Source organism: Stenella coeruleoalba (genome assembly GCF_951394435.1).
Source record: "Stenella coeruleoalba genome assembly, chromosome: 4".
Taxonomy (NCBI): Eukaryota; Metazoa; Chordata; class Mammalia; order Artiodactyla; family Delphinidae; genus Stenella; species Stenella coeruleoalba.
In genome coordinates, this window is record NC_137149.1 from 1,383,178 (window position 1) to 1,405,691 (window position 22,514).

The 22,514-nt window shown below is 63.5% G+C and overlaps 1 protein-coding gene across 1 annotated transcript; it reads right to left on the minus strand.

Moving 5' to 3' along the window:
* Positions 1-2,512: 2,512 nt before the first annotated feature.
* MXD4 (MAX dimerization protein 4) lies at positions 2,513-16,774 on the minus strand. Its single transcript, XM_079920893.1, has 6 exons — positions 16,570-16,774; positions 16,366-16,465; positions 12,786-12,815; positions 7,237-7,351; positions 6,136-6,298; positions 2,513-5,825 (listed from the first exon to the last, which is right to left on the minus strand). The coding sequence occupies exons 1-6, from the start codon at positions 16,631-16,633 to the stop codon at positions 5,671-5,673; spliced, it is 627 nt and encodes a 208-aa protein (XP_079777019.1). The 5' UTR covers positions 16,634-16,774; the 3' UTR covers positions 2,513-5,670.
* Between the last annotated feature and the right edge of the window lie 5,740 nt (positions 16,775-22,514).

Consider the following 22,514-nt stretch of genomic DNA (forward strand, 5'->3'; position numbering starts at 1 on the left):
TACTTCTCTACTTGAGGCTGCATTCGGAATTTAAGAAAGCAAGCGTGTTACACGTACTCCCAGGACAAGCTTTCTTTCCTCCAATCAAAATCATTTGGGCTTTTAGTGGAGAACCTAGGGAGTCAAAAGGTAAAGGGAACCGGTGATGATTCTTCCCTGCGAAAGCCCGTGAGACTCAGTTGGACTAAACAGACCACAATGTGAGTGTGTTTGTTATTTCCATTCTTCCTGTGGAAATCATTTTTCCCCTATTGATATTAAAAAGAATTTTAGGTTTTGGACGATTTCTTTTCAGATACGTTAAACTGCAGTCTGATGTTGAAGATCTTTTGTTTTCAGATGTGTGGATAGTTTTCAGTGACGGTGGTGGGAGTCCATCCTTCAGGTGGGGGAGTGACACTCTCACACAGTGTTAGAAGCTCGATTCTGCAGTCACGAAAGTGACCATCGGTGGCAAGAGACAGATGCTGGGAGCATCCTGTGCACTGGCGGGGGTTGGGGGTGAAGATGGGGGGGTAGGGCAGAGAGCAGCCTGGAGGGCAGACGCCTGGGGCCTGATGGCCAGGGAGAGCCAGAGTCTGCATGACTGTCCGTGTGCAGCTGAGTAAGAAGTGGGTCTGGTTCCTTTTCTCCCTCCTGGTCCTTCCCCTTCAGAAGAACACCACTGTGTACCTTACACTGTGGGGCTGGAGGAGGGTGGGAGGAGAGCGCGTTTGTCCTCCATCACGTTGACAATCATGTGCGAAGGTGAAAACTCAGTCCTCAAACTCCTGAGTGGCTGGGGGTGAGGAGCTGCCCGAGACGACCCGGCGGGGGTGGGAGCAGCGAGGCACCTGGAGGGGGTTGGCAGCTCCTAAGGATCACCAGGACAGGCTGAGGAGCCGGCAGGCAATGAGGACGGAGGGGTTGAGAGCGACCGCAAACTAGACGGGTAAGAAGATAATCCCAGTGACATTCTGGAAAGATCCCTCTGAGGCTAGTGTGCCCTGAGGCTTGGCCTGGCGAGGAGCTGGGAAAGGAGGGAAGGAACCAGCCTGAAAAGGGCCTGGCCACTGAGTAGCCAGCTTACCCCAGCACCGATCTGGGCGGCCATAACCCCAGCAAAAGTGCGATCGGAAGACCCACTTCCCAGAGGAGTTGGGAACCGGGAGCTGGGAGCCGAGGGGTTGGTGAGTGTGGAGGGACGGGGGAGGGAGCCGGGGTGGGCTCGGGCTGAGCTGAAGGCACAGGAGTGGGTGGGGAGAGGGCAGGGCACCTGGCTTTGATCCTGGAGGCGATGGGGGCAACAGGACCACCAGAAGCCATCTGGCTGCCAAGGAGAGCGTGGGCGGGAGGGTTGAGACTGAGGCGGGTGTCCTCCCGCTTGGGGCGTGGGTGGTACTTGCTATAATCCAGGCTTGACACTCAGAGATGGCACTGGGCCGTGGAAGGGCTTCCCAGAGGGCTAGGTCGGGTCCCAGGGCCACCACCTTCCGGCGGGCGACCTAAGGCAGGCACCTTCCCTGAGACTCAGCTGCCTGTGAGACAGGCCCAGGGTGAGGACCTCAGGTGCTAACTACCTCAAGTGTTTAGCCCTGACGCCCTCAATAAAAAGTGATGGTGATTTAAAGTCATAGTAATATTTAGATTCAAATACTCCCACTTACATTCATGCCCGAGTCCTGGCGGCTCAAGGCCCCAGCTGCATCCCAAGTAGGATTCCCTTCTTTTCTAGAGGTGCCCCCAGGGGACTCACACAGGTTCAAGAGGCCAGAATACTGCTTCCTGCTGGGGGAGGGAGGACAAGTCAGATGCCCCAGCGTCCCTCTAGGTCCTCTCCCACAGACGCGCACCAAACCCGCGGGCAGGTCTCGTGGAGCCGCCTGTGCGCGCCGTGCCTGAGCCCAGCATGGCAGCCCCGGTCCCCGGGAAAGCCCCATCCTGGCTGCCCGACTCTGGGTGGGCACTTCCTCCCCAGGCTGCGCTCCCTGGGGCCACACCGCTTCACACCCCTACCCTGCATGACAGGACGTCCTGGGGACAAGGAGGGTTTCTCGAGCTGCAGCCCTTAGAGCCAGCAGCCGCTGTGCAGAAAGGGCACAGACACGCGCGGGTGGGCTGCGGGCACCAGCAGAGGACACCTGGCTGGCACGGAGCACCCTGAGGGCCTAGCTGTCCTCACGGGGCAGTGCCCCAGCCCCAGAGGCAAAGTCTGAGGCCGGCAAGAGCTCCTGCTTGGCAAACAGGCCAAGGCTGGGGGGGGCGGGGCTTCCACCTTGACCCCCACCTTCATCTCCAGGTGACTGTCCAGAGAGGCAGCTGTGATGGTGGGGTCTTGGTGGCCGACTAGTAGGTCTCCTGGGACCCGACCTAGCCCTCTGGGAAGCCCGTGGTCTCCTGGGACTCCCAGAAAGCCAAGGCTATGGGCAGGGTGCTAAGGACCACCAAGCCCGCCAGTGGGCTCAGGCTCCCTATGGAGGCCGAGGGGAGGGGAGCCCAACATGGTGATGGAAAGAACCGGAAGCCAGAGAGGTGAGGTATAAAAATCTGTATTTATGTTACAAAGACAGAACGGTACAGCACAGTCCCTCCCGGTGAACAGGCGGGTGGGTGGCCCATCTCTGTCCAGCGTGGCTCTTGTAACATGCCCACCTGGCCAGCACCAGGCCCCCTGGGCGGCCCCAGACTCTGGCGCAGAACCTGCCCTACCGCCCAAGACGTGGCTGCGTGTGGTCAGAGTCCTTTGTGCACGGCCGTGGCGGGGACCCGGTTAGCTGGCCCAGAGAGACAGGGTGGAGAGTGCAGGAGCCTTCCCACCCAGCAGGTGGGGACTGTCTGGGGCAGACACGAGGGCGGGGGCCCTCGGGGCCATAGCTCCATCCGCCCGAGGAAGTGAGCTTGGGCGCCGTGTTTCTGAGACCCGCTCTGCCCGGGCAGAGTCACAGAGTCAGGGCCCACGGTGGGGTGGGGTGGGGTGGGGGGAGAGCCTTCCTGCAGCCGCCCCAGCCGGCTGGGCCTGCACTGAGGCTTGAGGGCCGCCTCACAGTGAGGGCGCAGACCCAAACCTGAGCCTGGGCTTCCAAGCTCTCGTCCACCGAGGCCCAGGTGGGCGTGGGAGGGCACACGCAGAGAGGGCACAGGACGCCTGGGGCCCTGTTCTGGTCCCGCTGGCTCTCTACGGGCCCCACAACACTCAGGTTTGCTCTTAACAACCCCGTGGGTCCCCCTGGCCAGCAGCAGGGACTGTGCCGAGGGCCGGGGGAGGAGGGGTGTGGGTACGTGAGTAGCTCTAGCACCAGACCCTCACTGGTGTCTGCTGGTGGCGAGGAGTGGCATCTGGGACCCCAGCACCTCTGGATGGCCAGTGAGGCCAACTCCCCGGTCCACATGGGAACCGAGGCCTGAAAAGCCATGGGCTGAGCTGCCCGGAAGGTCGGCTGAGGGCCACAGCTAGTCACCTGGGTAGGATTCTGCCGGCCAGAGAGGGGAGCAGGACCTCCCCCACGTGTCGGGGCTGGCTAGAGAATGGATGCTTTAAGAATTCAGAACACGGGCCATCCCGGGGACCTGGAGCTGTATCTCCTGAAGAAGGCTCTTAAACATGGGTGTTCCTGCCCCGCTCAGGTGGTGCGGGGTCCTCGCAAGGAGCGCTCAGTGGGCGTGCTCTGGCAGACGGCGGAAGCCCCTCCCGGGCACGCTGGACCCCAGGGGACCCCGAGGGCGCCGGAAGGAGGTGCCAACACAACGCTTTGCCTTGCAACCACCGGCAAAACGTTCGGATGGTCTCCCCGGCCGCGTGCACCGCCCCCCGACAAGCCTGCTCTCCACCGCCATCCCCGGCCCGTGGAGGGCAGGTTCTGTGCCAGAGTTGTTTCCAGGGATCCCTTTCTGCTTCAGCAGGCCACCCACCTGGGGTGTCCGTCAGCGTGACAAAGATAAACACAAATCTTGCCCCTGCGATCTGGAAATCGTCTGCAATGCACCAGACAGGGAGGCCGACGCTGTGAGTCAGCCCAACAGCCCTCCACCTGAACGCTGCTGTGTGGTCCCCGGGGACAAAGACCCAGGGACAAAAGGCCAGGAGAAGCCTCCTAATGCCCAGGCCGGACCGCCCAGGGTGAACAGCTGTCCTCAGCAGCTGCCAACGCCTGACACCCGGAGCCCTTGCTCAGGTCGGGAGGAGGCAGGCTTCAAGCTAGGTGCAGGGAGGAACCTACTTCTCCGGTAGCGGCCGCACCCACACCCCACACACACCGCCCCGGCCCCAAGGAGGCCAGGCTGCACAGGTCACGGCCCCTCCCACCAGGTGACAGAGCGCCGCCCTGCTGCTGCACAGCCGCCGACCTGACCTGGCCTGGCCTGGCTGCCAGGAGGGGCGCCCCACGGGGAGGAGGCCAGGAGGGCACCTGGGGGCGTCCCGTGAGCCACGCGGGAGATGCTGGTGGTGGCGGTCAGGTGGAGCCAGACACGGGACACAAGGCACGCTTGGACAACGGTGACAGACAGACGAGTCCCTGAGACGCTGGGTCGCTCCCACCCCTCAGCAAACAAGGACGCGATAACGGCTAGGAAAATAGAGTAGAAAAATCTCGTACAGGAAGTAGGCGGCACACACCGGCATCACGGCCTCTTTCTCTTTTTAAAAATGTTTCTCCTTGGTTTTTGGGAAAAGCTTCTCTCCCGGGAGCCTCGTTCTGGGCTTCTGGGCAGTGCAGCAACTTTTTGTTTTGTTTTTGTCTTTTAAAGGGAAACAAGCAAGCCCTCTGAGGACCCAGTGGTTTCAACTCATAGCCCCCAGCACTCCTCAGCCCCTGCTGGGAGGAGAGGTCCCTTGCCTTGGCCAGACTGGGCAGGGGAGCCGGGGGGTGGGGTGGGGGGGGGGAGCCAGGCACAGGCCACGGGCCAGCATTTGCCCAACTGACCCTTGAAGGCCCCAGGACATGCGCCCTCTGGCTCCCAAGGACCTCTGGGTCCAGTGACCACGTGTGTCTGCATGTGTGCACGTGTGTGCGGGCAGGCGTGTGTGCCTAGGTGCATATGCGTGTGTACATCTGAGGGATCTAACAACAGAGCAGAAGCTGCCCAGATCGGAGTGGGGTAGCCTGGCAGCCCCCAGAAGCCCAGCCCTGGCTCCTGACACCTGGGGGTGCCAAGGCCCCCGTCCGCCCACCTGCCCCAGGGTGCTCACCCGAGTCCCGCCCTTCATGGATCCCTCTGTCCACGCCTCAGGAGCCTACGTGGACCGACAGATAGACGGACGGATGGACGGAGAGCCGCGCCTTCCTTCCTTCCTCGGTCCGCTCCTTTCTCCTGGGGGCCGGGGTTGGGGTCTGAGCTCCCCGAGGTGGTCATTAAGCCCCTCACACGGCGCCCGCCGAGGTTTGCAGCAATGATGTTTAATACTTCTGGAATGATTAGGAATCTGAGAACAGACCGTGGGCGGCTATGCTGGGCTCCGGGCCCCGGGAGCTGGGCCCCGCCTCCCCATAGGGGTCCCTGCCTGGGTGGGAGGAGTGGGCGGCGCGGCAGGCCCTGACCGGCAGGCAGGCGGAGGCGGGCAGCCCAGGCGGCAGCCGGAGCTTCCAGAATGGCACAGCAGTGGGCCCGTGGAGAGACTTCAAGGACCGGAGGGTTGACACGCTCGGCTGGGCGGGCGGGCGGGCAGGCGGGCCGAGGAGCAGAGGGCAGGGCCTACGAGAGGCCGGGGCGGCCAGGCCGCCTGCAGGGGGGCCCGTAGCTGCCGTGGCTGCAGCCGCCACGCAGGCTGTAGTGGTCGTCCACGTCACTGCCGCTGCCAACACTGTCCAGCTCGCCGGTGCCGAACCCCACACCCTCTACATCCACTTCTGCAGAGAACAGACGGGGTGGGGTCAGACGCCGTGCCAGTGCCAGCCAGGCCTCCCGAGGCACGCTGCCGGGCCCGAGCCTAGCTCTGGCCCTCACGTGGGCAGGTCACCAGGCCTCCACGCCTCACCTTCCTCATCCCGTCCCCTCTGCCACCTCACACAGGGGCCCTGACGTGCCTCTGACATGCCGGGGACTTTCGACCCATCCTCCCCGGGCCTCCGCCAGGCCGGCCCCACCCTCCCAGCTTCCCACCCAGGGCTGCACGACATCCACGCCCAAAGTCCCTGCAGGCGGCCTCCACGTCCCCACCTTGCTCCGAGTCATCGGTGGAGACGGCGGAGCCTGTGCTGTCCGTGCGCACGCGCTCCAGGCTCTGCACCGACAGCTGCTCCAGGCGCCGCTTCAGGAAGCGGTGCTCCCGCTGCAGCTGCTCCTTGATGCTCAGCGCCCGGCGGTCCTGCTCCTCCAGTTTCTGGGGGCACGGGAGCTGTGAGCCCGGGGCGGGGCACCCCCGGCCACCGGGACGCGCCAGGGCACAAGGGCCAGGGCAGGTTCCCATCCCCCACTCGGCCTGGGCCCCAAAGGCCTGATGCACCCCCTCCTCGCGCCCACCAGGAGTTTATGTAGGTGCCACCTCCCAGCCCCGTGCTCTGCATCTGCTGACCAGCTCCAGAAGGCCTACAGCCACCAGCCAGCTTGGCCAAACCGAGTCACGTGTGGGCCTGAAGCCCTGGGACAGCGCCGCCCAGCCGTGGCCTGGCACCCGTCCCAGACAACAGCCCTGCCCACAGGGGCTCTTCCTTGCTCAGTCCGGCCGCCCTGCCCGCCCAACTGCTCCACACCTTCCCAGGCACTGAGCCGCGGCCTCTCCGTCGGGGGCGGCCTCTCCGTCGGGGGCCTGGGGGAGCCCACACCTGCGCAGGCTCGGGAGGGGCCGGCGGGAGGACTGAGACCTTCCCTGCTTGGCCCAAGTGTCCCTAGACCCCCAACCCAGTAGGTCTCAGTCTTAAGACTTAGGGGGCCAGCCCCAGGCAGCGTCTCACTCAGTCTACACCCCACCGCCAGCCCCTAGAGAGCAACCCCTACCCCTCGCCCCAGAAACTCCGCACACGCCGGGGCCGTCTGCTTCCCACCGGCCTCCAACGGTGGCATCGGCATGGAAGGAGCCAGCCTTCCTTCCAGCTGCTGCCACTTCACACCCCAGGGCCCGGGGGGCGACGTGCAGCCCACCCCCGCCTCCCACCCCCACCCCACAAAACCCAGCCTGCGCCTGCCGCTACCTCGACCCTCAGCGGCTCCCACTGCCGTGCCCCCCACGCTGGCCCGCTGCGCACCTGCAGGGCGGGCTCCCCACCCCACCCTCAGGCCCTCTGACCACTCCCCCGGGTGCACGGGGGCGGCCCTGCTCACCTTGATGTGCATCTTGGCACGCTTCAGGAGGCTCAGCGTGGTGTGGCGGGTGCTGTCGGGGCCCAGGGGCACCAGCTGCTTGAGCTGCTCCAGGTAGAGCCGGAGTTTGGCTCGTCTGAAAGAACCAGAGACGGAACGGTCAGGCGGGGGCGGCACAGCCTGGCACGGTGGCCGTGCGGCACAGCAGCCCAAGAGCTTTGGAGGGCGGGGGGAGGGGGCAGGGGGCGGTCAGCCGGAAGCCTGCACGGACCTGCTGAGGGTCCCTCCCCGGGCTCCCCTCCCAGCCCAGAGGGCAGCGCCTCCAGCCCCCTGGAGCAGCCTGGCACCCACGGCCCTCCAGAAGCCCCAGTAAAAGGGCGGGGCCTGTGGCTGGGCCCGTGTGGCCAGCCAGCCCATCATGGCCCCCAGAGCCTCCCAGTGCTACAGCCAGGCTCCCAGAGCCCCAGCTCACCCTGTTGTCCCCACCCTCGCCAGTGGGGTCCGGAAGGTGGTGGGGGGAAACTTGGAGGGGGAGAGGCACGGGGTGCTGGTCACGCTCTCCCAGGCGGAGATCAGGGACGCCCCCTACAAGCCTCCCGTCCCCCACCTCGCCAAGTGCAGGGAGCTCTCTGGTCACTGTCGTCACCACAGAAACATGAGTCCGTCCAAGTCAGGGAAGGCCAAGGACAGACCCCTCCTTCTCGAGTCTGGGACCCCTTTGGAAACTGCTTCGTTCTAGATTTTGTCCCCGTGTCCACGCAGATGAATGCAGTTTTCCCACGGAACTGGAACCGTAAGAGTCAACAGCATTTGCTCACATACAGGGCGAGGAGCTGTGACCTAGATGTGCCCTTCTTCCCTGGCTCATCTGGTCTGCGGAGGGTGGGTGGCAGAGGCCACGGGGGCGCGGGGGCACAGGGCGGCCAAGGTTCACCCCCAAAGCACGCTGATGGCACGTGACCCACCGGAGCCCCTGCAGGCTGCCCAGGTGGTTTCCAAACAAAGATGCCCTGCTTAGGCGAAGCTCTTATGAGAGGATCGCAAGGGCACACGGCAGGCTTCCCCGCGAGGCTCTGACGAACCGCTGCCCCCCATCACCACTGTCGGCGCGCTCCTTCCTGCAAGGACGCCAACCCTGGCGGCCCCCCTGTCATCCCCCATGTTCCAAAGCCCTGGCAAATCCAGTCTCCCTTAGACTCTGGAAGGAAATCGGGCAGCAATGGCCATGTCCCTAGGACAGAGGGGGCCCCCCGAAGCGTAGGGAGGGAGTGGGCAGCTCAGTGCAGGGCAGCAGCCCATCTGCAGAGCAGCGATAACAGCCCCACCCGACGGGAGGACGGCCCTACGTCTGCCACCCACGTCCACACGGCACCCTCCTGCTGACGAAGCTCCTCCCCACCCGGCACCCCAGCCCCTGGCACCCGGGGCCTAGAGTTTTCCTGGTGAACCTGAGTTTGACCTTAGAAAGAACTTCTAGAACACGAGACTGAGGCTGCACTCGGCCACCAGGCCAGGCAGAGCAGCGGCCTGAAGCCTGAACACCAGGGATCTGCGTTCCGAGCAGGCCCCAGGGTCCACCTCAAGGCTGGAGGATCTTCAGAGAGGAGCCCTGCCCCACGCTCACACAGGGCTGCGGAAGGGGGCACACCAGGGGGCTCACTGCCGCGTGGCCCCCAGGGCCTGGCAGCCTCAGCCTCCCCGCCTCCAAGGTGCTGGGACTGTGGGGCAAGAGGCGCAGAGCCCCCCAGCCAATGGTGTGCTCGAGCACAGCTCACAGAGGCCCCGACCCACCACGCGCACCAGGTTCACAAGCGGGGCCCCGTCCACTCGCCTACGAGTGGCGATTCTTACAATCTACCATTCGAGGACGCACACGGCACGTGACCTTTGTGGAAAATTGGAAGATGCAAATCAAAAGAAAAAAATAAATGAAAAGTACCCCCCAATTCTACCACCCAGAGGCAAGCATGTCATCGTTTCAGTATATTCCACGTTTTCACATCACGAACAGAAGTGAAAACATCAGAACACAAAACCACCTATGTGACAACTGACCCAAGATAGGGTCAAAAAATAAAGCAACAGACGCACACGAGAGACTCCACGGGACACAATGAAGAGCAGGAAGCACGCGTCTCCACGTGACGTGGTTGGCAACGTTTATTTCTTCGGCTTTGTGCGTTTTTCGTACTTTCCAGATTTTCTATGCTAAAAAATCCACATAACACTTTTACAATCAGAAAAGGACATATTTGTACATGAAAGAAAAAACACAGGTAAACGACAAGTAACAGCAAAAAAACATCTGCAAATACACGTAGAAGACAAGCGGTTAGTATTCATGCCATTTGGAGTTCATACGCACCAAAATGAAAAAGAGGAGGATCTTAACGTGAAAACAGGCAAAGGACACAGACAGGCAGGTTGCAGAACACAAACAGCTCACCTAACACAAAACCAACTCCATCTGGCAGCGATCTAGAACAGGAAAGCTTGCCGAGGAGAGATGGTAATTTGGGCTGAAATGAAAAGGTGCGACTAGCTGTCGAGCTGGCCAGCGGGCAGTTCCGGCTTCCCTGGTGGGAGGGAAGTTCAGAAGGGCCACCAAGGCGACTCAAGCCCTCAACCGGCATGTCTAGGTCTAGGATTTCGGCCCCACAAATCTACCCCCCGGCTCCAGACCCAGCAGACTGCAGCACCGTCTGTGTTTACTGGAGAGCCATCACTCAGAACCCTGCGGTACAGCTGCATGTCCTGTGCGGGCACCCGGCCTAGGGGACGAGGAGAATGCACGGACACAGGTGGACGGGGCCCGCGGGGTGTCTGGGGAAAGGTCAAGTTAGGAAATAGCAGGTAACGAAGTTCTGTTCTTATCCCTCAGTACCCGCATGGAGGAGGAGAATGCAGGCTTGGCCACCCCACTGCCTAGGATGCTGTCTCTGGGGTGGGGCGCAGGGGGGTCCTCGCACGTCCATGAACAGACCGCGTTAGAAATCATAAAGCAGAGGCTTCTCGAGAGACAAAGAGAGGCCGCCGGCTGCAGCCGTGCCATGTTCAACACCGGACCACACGCCAAGCCAACTCCCGGAGAGCGTCCAGCGGGGCTGCAAGGCTGGGAAGCAGCTCCAGTGGGGCCCCGGGCAGGCCCCCAACCATCTGAGCCTCAGGGTCCCACCCCTGTGGGGAGTGGGCATCGCCACCACCTCCCTGGCGCTGGAGGGGGTGCCAAGGACCCGGGCTACACTAGGCTTGCGCTCGGCCCTCGTCTGAAGCAGCTACAGTGCCCCAGCCCTGCACCAGTGCCCCTCAGCTGCGCCCAGCATTCCTGGGAGCTTTGAAAACCCGCCACTTCCTGAAGGCACCCTGTGCAGACCTGCATCGCTGTGAACGGCAGCTCCTGCCCGTGCGTCTGGCCACAGCCCAGCCCTGACGCAGGCCTACCCAGCTTCTCACCGAGAGCCCCCTGCTCCTCAGAAGAGGACCAGAGCTCCCACATCAGGTCCCCCAGCCGCCGGGCAAAGCCAGGCTCTGAACCTCCCCAAGCCTGGCTTCGGGGAAGAGGCGACAAGGACACCCACCCGTGGTCCCTCAGGGGGTGGGACGGGGAGTGAGGTAGCCCGGTCGTCCCTGTCCCCCTGTATTTCCTAGCTGTTGTGAGGTCTTGCATGGCTGCATCAGGCAGACGGGGCAGCTGCACAGGAGGCCTCCCTCGGAAGGACCCACCCAGGACCCGAATAACCATCTCCATGCTGGGGAGAGGTGGGCAGCTCCACTGAGGGCCCTGGGCTGGCCTTTGTGATGGGTCCTGCCCCGCCAGGGGGATGCTGATGGCCCCCTCCCCCCTACAAAAGCTAAAGCCTGGAGCTGAGCCTGGGCGGGAACACATGGCCGTCACAAACCCGTCCCCGGGGTCAGGAGCCAAGCACTGGCCTGAGCAGACCAGCTGGAGCTGCTCTCTGAGCGGAAGGGGAGGGAGGGGAGGAGGAACAGGGCAGGCTAGAGTGGGCCTAGGGTGGGCCACTGGCTCCCAGCGAGCTCCCAGCACCGGCAAGGGGAAGTCCCGCAGGCCCAACGTGGCATGCCTCCCAGGGAAGGCGACATCGAGGGCCAACCTCCCTGGGGCCAGCCGGGTGACCCAGCCAGGTGCTTCCTTCCTTCCTTGGGACGGCACACGGCCTTCCTGTGGCCAGCGACCAGGAGCGTCCGGCGTCAGCATCAGGCAGCCGCAGGTACAGCCGTGACCGAGGGCCCCAACAGGGTCCCAAGCCCCAGGTCTGTGGGCTCCTCAGGGCGGACCACACCTGCTTATGGGCCAGCCAGGAACAGAGGCCCCTGCACCTGCCCCACCTCCATGGTCTCTCAGGAACCCCCCAAACGCACAGGAACAGTCCAGGAAGTGCGGCTCCTCCAGAGAACAGAGCGTTCTGTCCCCGCTCAGCGCCGCCCAGCAGAGGCCCTGATCCCAGGGGAGAAGCAGTTGGCGCTGCCGTGGGTGCAGACATGGGGGTGGGGACACAGGGCTGGCCGAGCTCCACGGCAGCCTGGGAGAGTTCATCTTGTGTGCAGACCCCCATTCCCCACCCCATCCCAAGCCAAGAAAGGAGGAAAGAACTGGCCCATTCCGGAGATGGGAGCAAAGGTCAGGAGAAAGCTACCGTAAGCATCTCTCTGGGAGTCACCCCTGGGCCTGGCTTCAGGGCTCCTGCACGCACACACAGCCTGGCTGAGATCGGCCATGAGGACACCTGTCCACCGCACCTCGTCCCCACTGCAGAGGGAGGCCCGCAGCTAGAGCAGCGGGCTGAGCCAGCCAGGGAGAGAGGACAGCAGTCACGAGCACAGGGTCCTGGGCGGACTAGGGCTGGGGGGCAGAGGCTCTTTGGGCAGCCACGCTGCCCCTCCTCCTTCTCACTGCAAGCCCCTCAACTCCTCAGAGGAGGACAAGAATGGACCCATCCCCGGGGCCGATGGGTGGGCATGAAGTGGACTCCCCTGGATCCTGCCCTGGGCCAGAGCTTCCCACCAGGCCCACGTGGCCAGGCACTGGCTGCCCATCCCACTGCCCGTGGACAAGACTCTACTGGGAACTCCTTGGAAGGCAGGCCCCAGGGCACAAGGGATCCCAGTCCAAGAGGGCTGAACCTTCCTGGTGGCAGGCCAGCATCCTAAGGGCTAAGGACCTGCTCCCAAAAGGGCTCAGACACCCCAAAACAGATAGAGCTCCTCTTCCAGGGAGCCGGCCCTGAATGACACACAGCACAAGGGGCCCTGCCCCAAGTCGCTGACCCCCACCTGGCTCCGGACCCCAGGCTGAGCTCCCAAGAGCAGGGGCTGGCCCCCCACCCCTGCCTGCTCGCATGGGAATGCCTGAGAGCAGAGCCTGGCCTCTTCCGTCAAGGAGGCCCCTTCCCAAGACGGTGGCACAGCCCGGCAGCGTGCTGAGCCACAGCCAGGACACAGAGGCAGGGAGAGGGGGTGGCGGCTGGCCACAGCACCCCCGCAGCAGAAGGGCGGGTGGGATGTACCAGGCGGCTCACGTGGCGGAGCGTGCGGAACAGGAGATCACTTACCTGTGCTTTTCTAGTTCATTGTGTGAAGACCTGTTTAGAGAGACACAAAGACAGAGCTCACTTCACTGCCCACCATCAGAGCACAGGATGAGGGCCCTACTCAGGGGCCCGGGGACCTGCAGACAGTGTGGAGAGCGTCTGGGCCTCAGGATGGCCCAAGACAGGCAGCGCTGGGGCAGGTGAGTAGCTACTGACCAAAAGCTGGAAGACCTCACACCCAATGACAAACATGAGAGAGACAGAGGTGCAGCCGTGTCCAGGGTGCCCGGCTGGCAGGAGGGTCCAGGTCCCTTTCAGAAGGGGTGGGCCGGGCCCGAGGAGCCGCAGTAGCCGGTCCTGGGGCTGAGCCACCCAGCGCTTCCAAGGCTGCCTGGGCACTGAGCCACCTGCCTTCTCAGCTCCCCAGTCCCCGAGGCTAGTGGTGTCCTGGGAGCCACCTGGGCTGGCACACAAGGCCAAGGGCAGGTGACCACAGAGGCCAGGACTTGGACACGGGTGTCCTGGCCCAGTATCACCAGACAGAGCACCATCCCCACCCCATCCGGCTCATACACCTGCATGATCACAGCCCACCATGCCAACGGGGACACCTGGCAACAGAGGGATCAGCCCCTAAGGGGGCCTCTGGGATAGGGATGCTTCTGGGCCAGTGGGGAGACTGAGGCTGGCCCCTCTGCTTCCCTGAGGGGCCAGGGCCTGGCAGGACTGGCCTCTCTGGGGGCGGCGGCCCCACCTGCTGCCCAAGCCCTGCCCGCCTGCAGACAGGAGCACAGAGTCTGAGTGCCACAGAGAGCAGGAGCACGGTGACAGGGGGGCAGCACAGGCCAGCTCCCACTTCCAGGTCCCCCTCCTCGTCCAGGCAGGAATCCTGTGGGCCAGCCAGGGCTCCGAGGCTTCCCAGGCTGCCTCACACGGGACAGAGGACCCAGGTCCCCTTGGAGCACACCCAGAGCAGGCCCTGCAACCCCTACCCCGCACTCCTTCCCAGAGACTCTGCCGCCTCTGCCTACCTGCCCTCACTCCCTCCTGCCCCAGGAGCTCAGGAGTAGGTGTCTCCCATCCCTACCTCCAGCTTGCCCATCCTGCCTGCCTGTGCACCTGCCACGGTTCACGGTCCCACCACAGCCAAGTGGGGCCCAGCAGGGCGGCCGGCTCCCGGGTTGCCCTGTGCAGCCTCAGAACCTCCAGACCCAGGTTCCAGGGCCTCGAGGGCCTTGCTGGTCACATAGGCTGGGCAAGGAGCCTCCGAACCTCTGCCAGGGCTGGCTGGGGCCAGGAGGGGGCACAGCCGTCAGGCTCCTCGCTGGCCTGAACCACAGCCCGGCGCTGTGGATCTGTGGGTCTGCTCGCTTGTCAGGGATGTGAGGGGCAGCGAGTGCCCCTCAGTGCAGAGAAGCCTGCCAGCCTGCCCCTCACGGCTGGGCTGGACCCCATCCTGGACGGACGGGGCGCTGCTTGGGCAACCGGGGGACGCAGAGGGGCCAAAGCCCTCTTGAAGCCCTCCCCTGGTCCAGACACTCGTAGAGCCTTGTGGGGAGATGGTCACTCAGGTCCCAGGAGCACAGTGGCCTGGGGAGGGGAGGGACTCCCTGGCCAGGGCCGTGCTAAGTGGGTTCCCAGCTTCACCGTTCACTCATGCCTTCAACCCCTCGAAGTAGGCACCCTTCTGCCCACTCCACTGCAGGACCTGATCCCTGGCAGGCTGGCTCCAGCCCCCTCCTGCTGAACCACTGCCCCCGAAAAGCCCTCGCTGAAGCCCTGGCAACCGTGGAGGCTGCCGTCTCCTCCAACACAGGTTGCCCTTCTGCCCCATGACTCACGCCTCATGCTGGTCCTTGCTGCGCCCATTCCTTCCCCTCACCTCAGGGGACACAGAGCCTTAGAGGTGTGGAGCTGCCCTGCCAAGTCAGGGCTCTGCATCCTCTGGACCCTGGGCTGGGCTGGCTGAGGCCCCGCTGGGCCAGGACAGCCGCGCAGGGCCGCCTGTGAGCCGTGGGGTGCCTGAAGCACTGGGGGAGCCAGGCTCCACCCAGAGGAGAAGCAGGGAGGTGCACCCTGGCTTGGGAGACCCTCTCGGTCCCTCCACGGTGCCCTCAAGGTCTCCATCCCAGCAGAATGTAGGAGGCCAGGATCCCACCTCAGAACAGGAGCCCTAGAGATGGGAAGGTGGCCCTAGCGAGTAGTTGAATCTCCCTGAGCCTCAGCCCTAAAGTAGAGACAAAAATAACATCTCCTTCAGGCGGTGGGGTGACTACTAACTAGCACGCGTGTGAGAACCTCAGCTATGATTCTGGTTATCAGCTCTGGCTACCCTATACCACGGAAGTAAAGGGTCACAGCCCAAAGTTTTCCACGGGTGGCAGGGCACTTGGGACCAACAAGTGAGAAACAACAGCAGGGGCCCAGCTCGCTCACTAAGGACGCCTGAGGCAGTGGTGTCCCCCCACCCATGCATGTCCTTTCCCAAACTGTCCCCAGCAGGGCACCAAGGGCTGGGACTCAGAGGCATGTCCAGCCAGAGCAGATGGAGACTAAACCAATTCCTTGCCAGGCCCAGGGCGCCAGGACGTCACAGGAGATGGGTTCTTGTGCCAGCCTTTCTGTTTCCCAAGAACAAGTAGGCCACAGGAATGAGCCACACCCTCTGCCAAGGGGCCCCAAAGCCCCTGGAAGTATCGCTCCCAGCCTGGTGACATGGTCCAGGGCCGAAGTGGGCCCCTGTGCCGTGCCAGGTGTGCTGTGGTCCCCACGGCAGCCAGGAGAGTGGAATCCCATGGGAGCCCTAGCTGAGGGTCCTCTCTCCCACCCAGGGACGTGCACGCCGGCTTTCGGGATTCCACAGCTTGGGTACAAGGCCAGAGGAAGGGGTGGATTACTGGCACCAGGAGAGGCTGCTGCACAGCAGCCTGCAGCCGCTTCCGGTCCCTTAGAAAAGGCCTTCTGACCCAAGAAGGGTGCCCCTACCCTGATCGCTGGAGTTTCACTTGTGTCAGGAGGCTGGGTGGGGGCGGTGGGCACCATGCGAGGGGTGGGGGCCCAGGGCAGGGCCTCCACGCTCCTTCTTGCCTTCTTCGTGCAAACCCCTGGGGGTGGGTGGACTCAGCCCAGTAGCGGGGCTCGGTCCTCGGAGACAGTCGGAGAGATGCAGCCCACCCGCCCGCGGCGAGCAGAGGTCAGGGCGGGCAGCTCCATGCTGCTCTGCGCCGAGCCTCAGTCTCCCCAGACCCACGGGGCACCGGCCAGCGGCCCTGACAACACTTTTCCTGCCCGGAAAAGTCCAGAACAACTTGGGGGCGGGGAGCTGCTACGGGAGGAGACCCCGGGCGGCGGGCGCTGTACGCGTGGCACTGTTTACGCGAGAGGCCGAGGAGGCGCGGCCCGCAGGAAGATGGCGACGGCGCGGGCGGGGCCGGCCGGGCGGGGCTGCCGCGGCCCGGACGCGCCTCCTCCTCCAGGCTGGCCGCCGGGCCGCGCGGCGGCAGCCGGGCTACAGGCTGGGGTCTGGGCTGGGGAGGGCGCTCCGGGGGCGTAAGGCCCTGGTGTCGGGCCGGGGCGGGGGAAACCGCGCGGGGGGCGGTACCTGTTGTTCGGGGCCTTGCGCACCAGGCCGGCCGCCTTTGTTTTCTTCCTGGCGAAATCGCCGTCGAAGGGCAGCACCGAGGCGTAGCCGTGCTCGGCCTCTGCGGACAGACGGCGCCGTCAGCGGGCCCCCGCCCCGACCCCGGCCCCGCCGCCGCCCGCCCGCCCGCCCGCGGCCCGGCGCACAAAGGGGCGCGGGCGCTACCTCGGTCCCTGCGCTCCAGGTACTCGGCCGCCTCCAGCAGGATCAGCAGGGAGTTCAGCTCCATCCTCCCGCCCACCAGCCCGACCGCGCGCACGCGCGCGCTCCGGGACGGCGGCGGCCGCTGCCCGGCCCGCTCCGGCCGGCTCCGCTCGCCGACCGCCCCGCGCGCCCGGCGGCCCCACTTCCCCGACTCCCGCGGACTAGCTGTGCGCTCGGCCGCCACCCTCCGCCTCAGGCTCTCAAATTGACACATAAGGGAGAGCGACGGCCGATGCAGCCAATGGAAGCCGGCACTCCGGATTCGGGGGCGGGCGCTCGGCTGGGCCGGGGCCAATGGGAGCCGGCCGAACGCCTCGGGCCGGGCCGAGAATGTTGACAGATGCGAAGCTCGGTTCCGATAGGCCCGCCGCGATAGTAACAATTTAGAAGCGCAAGCTTAGCAACAGCACGTGGTGGCCCAGCCCCCGCGCTCGCTGACTGGCGGCCGGCGTGCATGTTAAGTAGGCGACGCGCGCCGATTGGCCCAGAGCGGTCTATGTAAAGTAGGTACGGCGGGCCAATGGCCGGCCGCGGGGCGCGCGGCCAATGAGGGCTCCGCGACCGGACTCGTTGCCGAGAGGAAGCGGAGCGCGGTGGGACAGCCAGCCGCCGGGCCCCGTGCGAGGGCCCGTTAGGGCGCTGGGAGAGTCCCGGACACCCTCGTCGGTCTGCCGGGTCTGCACCCTCTACGCAGGAACCTGTTGCCCCGGGCCTGCTGCCACACTGGCTTCGCGGAAGCTCGGGGTCTCCCGTGGGGCTGCAAAACTACAACCCTCCCCGCCGGACACAGCGCGACCCCAGGAAAGGCTGGGGCTTGGAGAAGGGGCGTAGACGGTCTGAGCCTAAGAGCCAGGCCTCCTTGAGGATCTCAGTGGGGAAACTGAGGCCCAGAGCAGGAGGGATGCCTCAGTGCTGCCCGGTGGAAGGAAGGGTCTGAGAAGAGAAGGGGACAGAGATCTGCCGCCACAGTCCAAGAAGGGCTCCCGTGAGTGGAGGACTTCGTGCTCACGTCTGGCCCAAAGGGTGGGGACATTCCAAGAGCCTAGCACTTGTCCCCTCTGGCCACGGAAGCGCTTTCTAGGGAAGAGAATTGCCCTTCCTGGGAGGGGAGAGAGCTCCTCATGAAGCTCCCAGCTGGCTGGCTGGCCGATGGCCCTGGTGACTCCTGACCCTAAGCTGGCCCATAGGAGCAGGACTGGCAGCCTGGGGGCAAACCCGGATTGGCCTCAGTCCCCCTTGATGTCCCCTCTCACAGGTGGTTGAGATTGATGGCCTGGGGGCTTCTGCGGAGGGGACCTTCAGGCTGGAGAGTGTGGGGTATAAGTGACTGTACCCACCCACCACACCCCACCCTCACTGCTGCTGCCAACAAAACAGAACGAAAACTAAAAATCAAACACTTTCAGTCCTAGGACCTACTGACTGCTCTATATGGGTTCCCTTGGGTTTCCGTACCCTCAATTTACAGACAAGAAGCTGGGAATCCTGAGGTTTAGGGACTCACCAGGGTCTCCCAGCAGTCCCAGCGGAATGGAGATTAGGGCTGTCATACACGTGACCCAGGGCTGGTGACACAGGAGCGTGGAGACCAAATCACTTCCTGGACCAGCACAACCTGATCTGAGAAATGGGCTTAGGAATGTGTGCCCCCCTAGGGTGTCAGGGCCCAGTGAGGAACTTGGAAACTGGCATTAGACAGCTGTGTGTGGACATTAAAACAACACCTGAAGGGAATTCCCTAGCGGTCCAGGGGTTAGGACTCTGCGCTTTCACTGCAGAGGGCCCTGGTTCAATCCCTGGTCGGGGAATGAAGATCCCGCATGCCGCGCGCAGCCAAAAAACACCCCAAAAACAAAACCAGGGCTTCCCTGGTGGCGCAGTGGTTAAGAATCTGGATGCCTGCCAATGCAGGGGACACGGGTTACAGCCCTGGTCCGGGAAGATCCCACATGTCGCGTAGCAACAAAGCCTGTGCACCACAGCTACTGAGCCCGTGTGCCACAACTACTGAACCCGTGTGCCACAACTACTGAACCCGTGTGCCACAACTACTGAAGCCCGTGTGCCTAGAGTCCGTGCTCTGCAACAAGAGAAGCCACAGCAATGAGAAGCCCGTGCACCGCAACGAAGAGTAGCCCCCACTCGCTGCAACTTGAGAAAGCCCGCGCACAGCAACGAAGACCCAACGCAGCCAAAAATAAATAAATGAAATAAATAAATTTTTAAAATAAATAAAAATAACAAAACCAAAAACCTCGACGTTAACCCTGGCCCTTTCTGCCCCTGCTCCACAATCACCCCAGGGCCAGGGCAGAGCCCTATCACAGGCTGGGTGCTGCGCCCCTCCAGCTTACTCCGGAGAGCTGCTCAGGGCTGTGCGGGTAAACGGAGGGCGCCCAGCTCTGGGGAGGCTGGGTGCATTCGGGGCTCTGGGTGTGGGCGGCAGGACCCCTGGCTCACCACTTGGTGTTTGCAAGGTCACTCCATCCCTGCTTATGTGAGGGGTGGGTTGCTGGCCCCAGTCCTAAAGCCTGCACTTATGCCGGTGTAAGTGCACCTGCAGGACGCCCACCGTCCTTCCTGCCGCGGGGCATGAGGTGCGCTTTGTGCCACAGCGGACAGCACAGGTGCTGGTGCCGAGGTGTAACTGCAGGGGAGGGGCGTGGTCCCCACCTTGCCTCCGACTACATCTAGGCCTTTTGGGGGACCCCTCCCCCAGCCATACCCGAGACGGGCCACCTCCCGGTGCCCGCGGGGTCCACACTGCCTGTGAGTGTGGGCACCACCGCGCCGCGAGGAGTGCGGGGAGAAGTGGGCGGGGCCGACGAAGTGAGTGAAACGTCGGGGTCCCAGGCCGAGGGGAGCCCTGCGGCGCCGCGTGGGCCGGACGGCGGATGGGGGGAGGAGAGAGGCCAGGGGAGCAGCGGGCGTGTCCTCGAGCTGGACCTCGCTCCGGCCCGACGCGCAGCTGTGAGCGAGTCCAGAGCTCCCCGGGGAGATTCCGGAGGACGATGAACCGCGGGTTGGGGTGCTGGGACGGGGGAGGATATATGGGGTGATGGCCTTGCCCGGGACCCGTCAAGTCTCCACACGCGGAGCCTCAGTGAGCCCCTGCCCCCAGGTGGGAGGGGCAGTGTGGGTGCCGCTGGCGGCCCTGGGTCGGCGCTGGCTGGTCCAGGCCCGAGGAAAGCGCGAGGTGCCGCCCCTAGGACCTGTTCCATAGGGCAGGTCTCCGACAGGGCCGAATCACCTCCTCCAGGAAGACTTCTGGGAGCCCAGGCTGGGCCTGCTGCCTCCTCGCCTAACCCCTCACCTACCCAGCTCTTACTGCACCTTCTCCTGTGCGGGGACTTTCCGAGTGGGAACCGGCAAAGGCCATGCCGGGGAGGGAGGAGACAGGCATCTCAGGCCTCCTCCCTCTGGGAGCCCAGGACCCCACCCTTACCTTCCTTTAGAGCGGAAGACAGAGCCTGGGCTGCTCCTGCCCTCAGCCCTGAATCCCCTCTCGTGCACCCAGGCTCCTAGGGCCCCCCCTGCAGTGCATCCCTCCTGGACCAGCCCCCATTCCCCTTACTGGCCCATCCTCCCGACTGTTCTTCCTCACTGCCCTTTGGGGAAGCCCAGCTCGTCCCTGTCCCTGAGCTCCCAGCCAGGGGCTCTGGGAGAAGGGGTGGGGCCTGAATCCAGAAGGGACTTAGGGATTTGGGGGAAGGCGGGGTCTGCTCCCAGCGTTTCCTCCACCTGCCCACCCCAGCCTCAGCTTCCCTGGCCCTCAAATGAGAACGGCTGTGCCCAGCTCCAGGCACTGGGGGAAGGATTCTGGTGAGAAGCTTGGGAAAGGCTGGCTTGCTCCCCCTGCCCCCACCCCGGGAGCCTGCCAGGGGTCCCTCTGAGGAGGCCCAAGGGAAGGAGACCTCTGGGAGACTACTTCCTAGCCTCCCCCATGCTGACTGGGCCTGGGCTCCCCTTCTCCGGGCCCTGTATCCCATCCTGCCCGCCCACCTGGCCACCACACACACTGATCTGGGGACACGCCCGCGGCTCTCCGCGGCATCAGGAAGCACCCCCACCGCTACCCAGGTTGAGGAGGTGTGTGAGGCCCTTCTTCCTCCAGAACGCCCCTCACACCTCCAGGATGACCTGGCCTTGACCCTGCCTCCTCTCTTGCCCCGTCGTCGGTCACTGGGGTGGATTCCAGCTGCCACCAGAGTCCCCAGGCCCAGCATTCGGGGCAGGAGGCTGGGAGTGAGGGTCAGGGCTGGAATCCTCCCCCAGCCAGACACTGCCGCTCCTCAGACCCCGGGCAGTGGCAGGTTCAGACAGCTCCCTTCCGGCAGTTTCTGGGTCTGTGAGGCCTGGGGACAGATGACTTCTAGGGTGATCAGGTGCTGGAGGGCCAGGCCTAGCCCAGCTTTGCGACCAGCATCCCAGAAGCCTTGGCTCCCCTGCACTGAGACGGCCTGGTGTGTGCCAGGACCAGGGGTAGTTCTGGGGGTCTCTGTCACTGGGTCCCTCCCCCAAAGCCACCCTGGATTCTAGTCTGGCCACAAGACCTTGGCCAAGTCCCTTAAACCTCTCTGAGCCTCCGTTTCCCCAGCTATAAAACGGAGTTGGCAGTAGCGACCTCTTAGGGTGGCTGTGGGGTGTGATGAAGGATGTGTATTAAGCCCTGGGGAGCAGCGGGCTCTGGGTGGGGGCAGGAAGTGGCAGGGATATTAACATCAGCCCCAAATCAGCAAGTGCTTCTAACCCGGGGCCCTCCACATGGGGAAGTGGGGCAGGGCCTGTCCAGTCACCATCGGTCAGTATCAGAGTCACATCAAAGAGAGCACAAGCCACCCAGCCAAGGGCATTGGGGGCCTTCTAAAAAGTTTATCACTCAGAAAAAACTGTCTCCAGAATACAAGAAGATAGCAAAATCAAGATGCATGAAGATGTAATAGACGTCTGCATAGTCAACATAATGTCAACACCATTTTTAAATTTAAAATAAGAAGAAAGTTCATTATACTTGTGAACGATGTGTAGGGTAGATTTTTTTCTCACCTTACAAGATTTTCCCACTCTACTCAATGACCCTGGAACAATTTAGACAATTTAGACAAATTGAATTAATTTCTTGTAGCCAAAAATATCCAAAAGCAAGACAATGAAATTTTCTTTTAAAAATTTTTTACAGGAAAAGAAAGTTATGGAGGAGGGATGTAACGCAGATTCAGGCACTTGCTGTGGTGTCAGGTGCGGCCTCCAAAAATGAGAGGGTCTGGACCTCTGACAGCTCAGGGCCTCCTCCAGTCCCAGGGGCTGGACCCAGGCTCAGGTGGGGCAGGACAAGGGGCCCGGCTTGGCCCTGCTGCTGCTCCAGGGGCCCTAATGGCTGTTCCTAAGCGCCCTTTCTTCCCCGAGGCCTGGGGAGGATGAACCTGGAGTAACCGGCAGATCTCCCTTCCTTGAGCAATAGGTGCTTCGGGACTCACCCCAACACCTCTCTCCCAGTCCCACCATCTAGGATTCTCTGGCCTAGGCCTTCCTGGCCTGCTTCCCTACCTCTTCCAGGAAGCCTTCCGGGCCTTCCAGGCCATGCCCAGGTGGCCTTCACTTGGCCCTGGCTGCCACACACAATCATAAGATGGAGACCTCCTAGTCTCAGGCTGGATGCCCTGAGGGCCTGAGTCCGGGAAACCCACCCCTGCCCCCCACGCTGAGGCCCCCCGTCAGTCATCCAGCTGCTTCTAGACCCAGAGGGCAGCAGATCAGGCTCTGGTGAGTGTGCCCTGAGCCGCCTCCGTCGGAGGGTGAAGAGGCCTCTCAGATCATAGCCCACATGGCTCAACAGGGTCCTGAGTGATGGGGGCGGGGGACATGGCAAGGTCAGAGCAGCGACCCTGGCTGAGCCGTGTTACTGC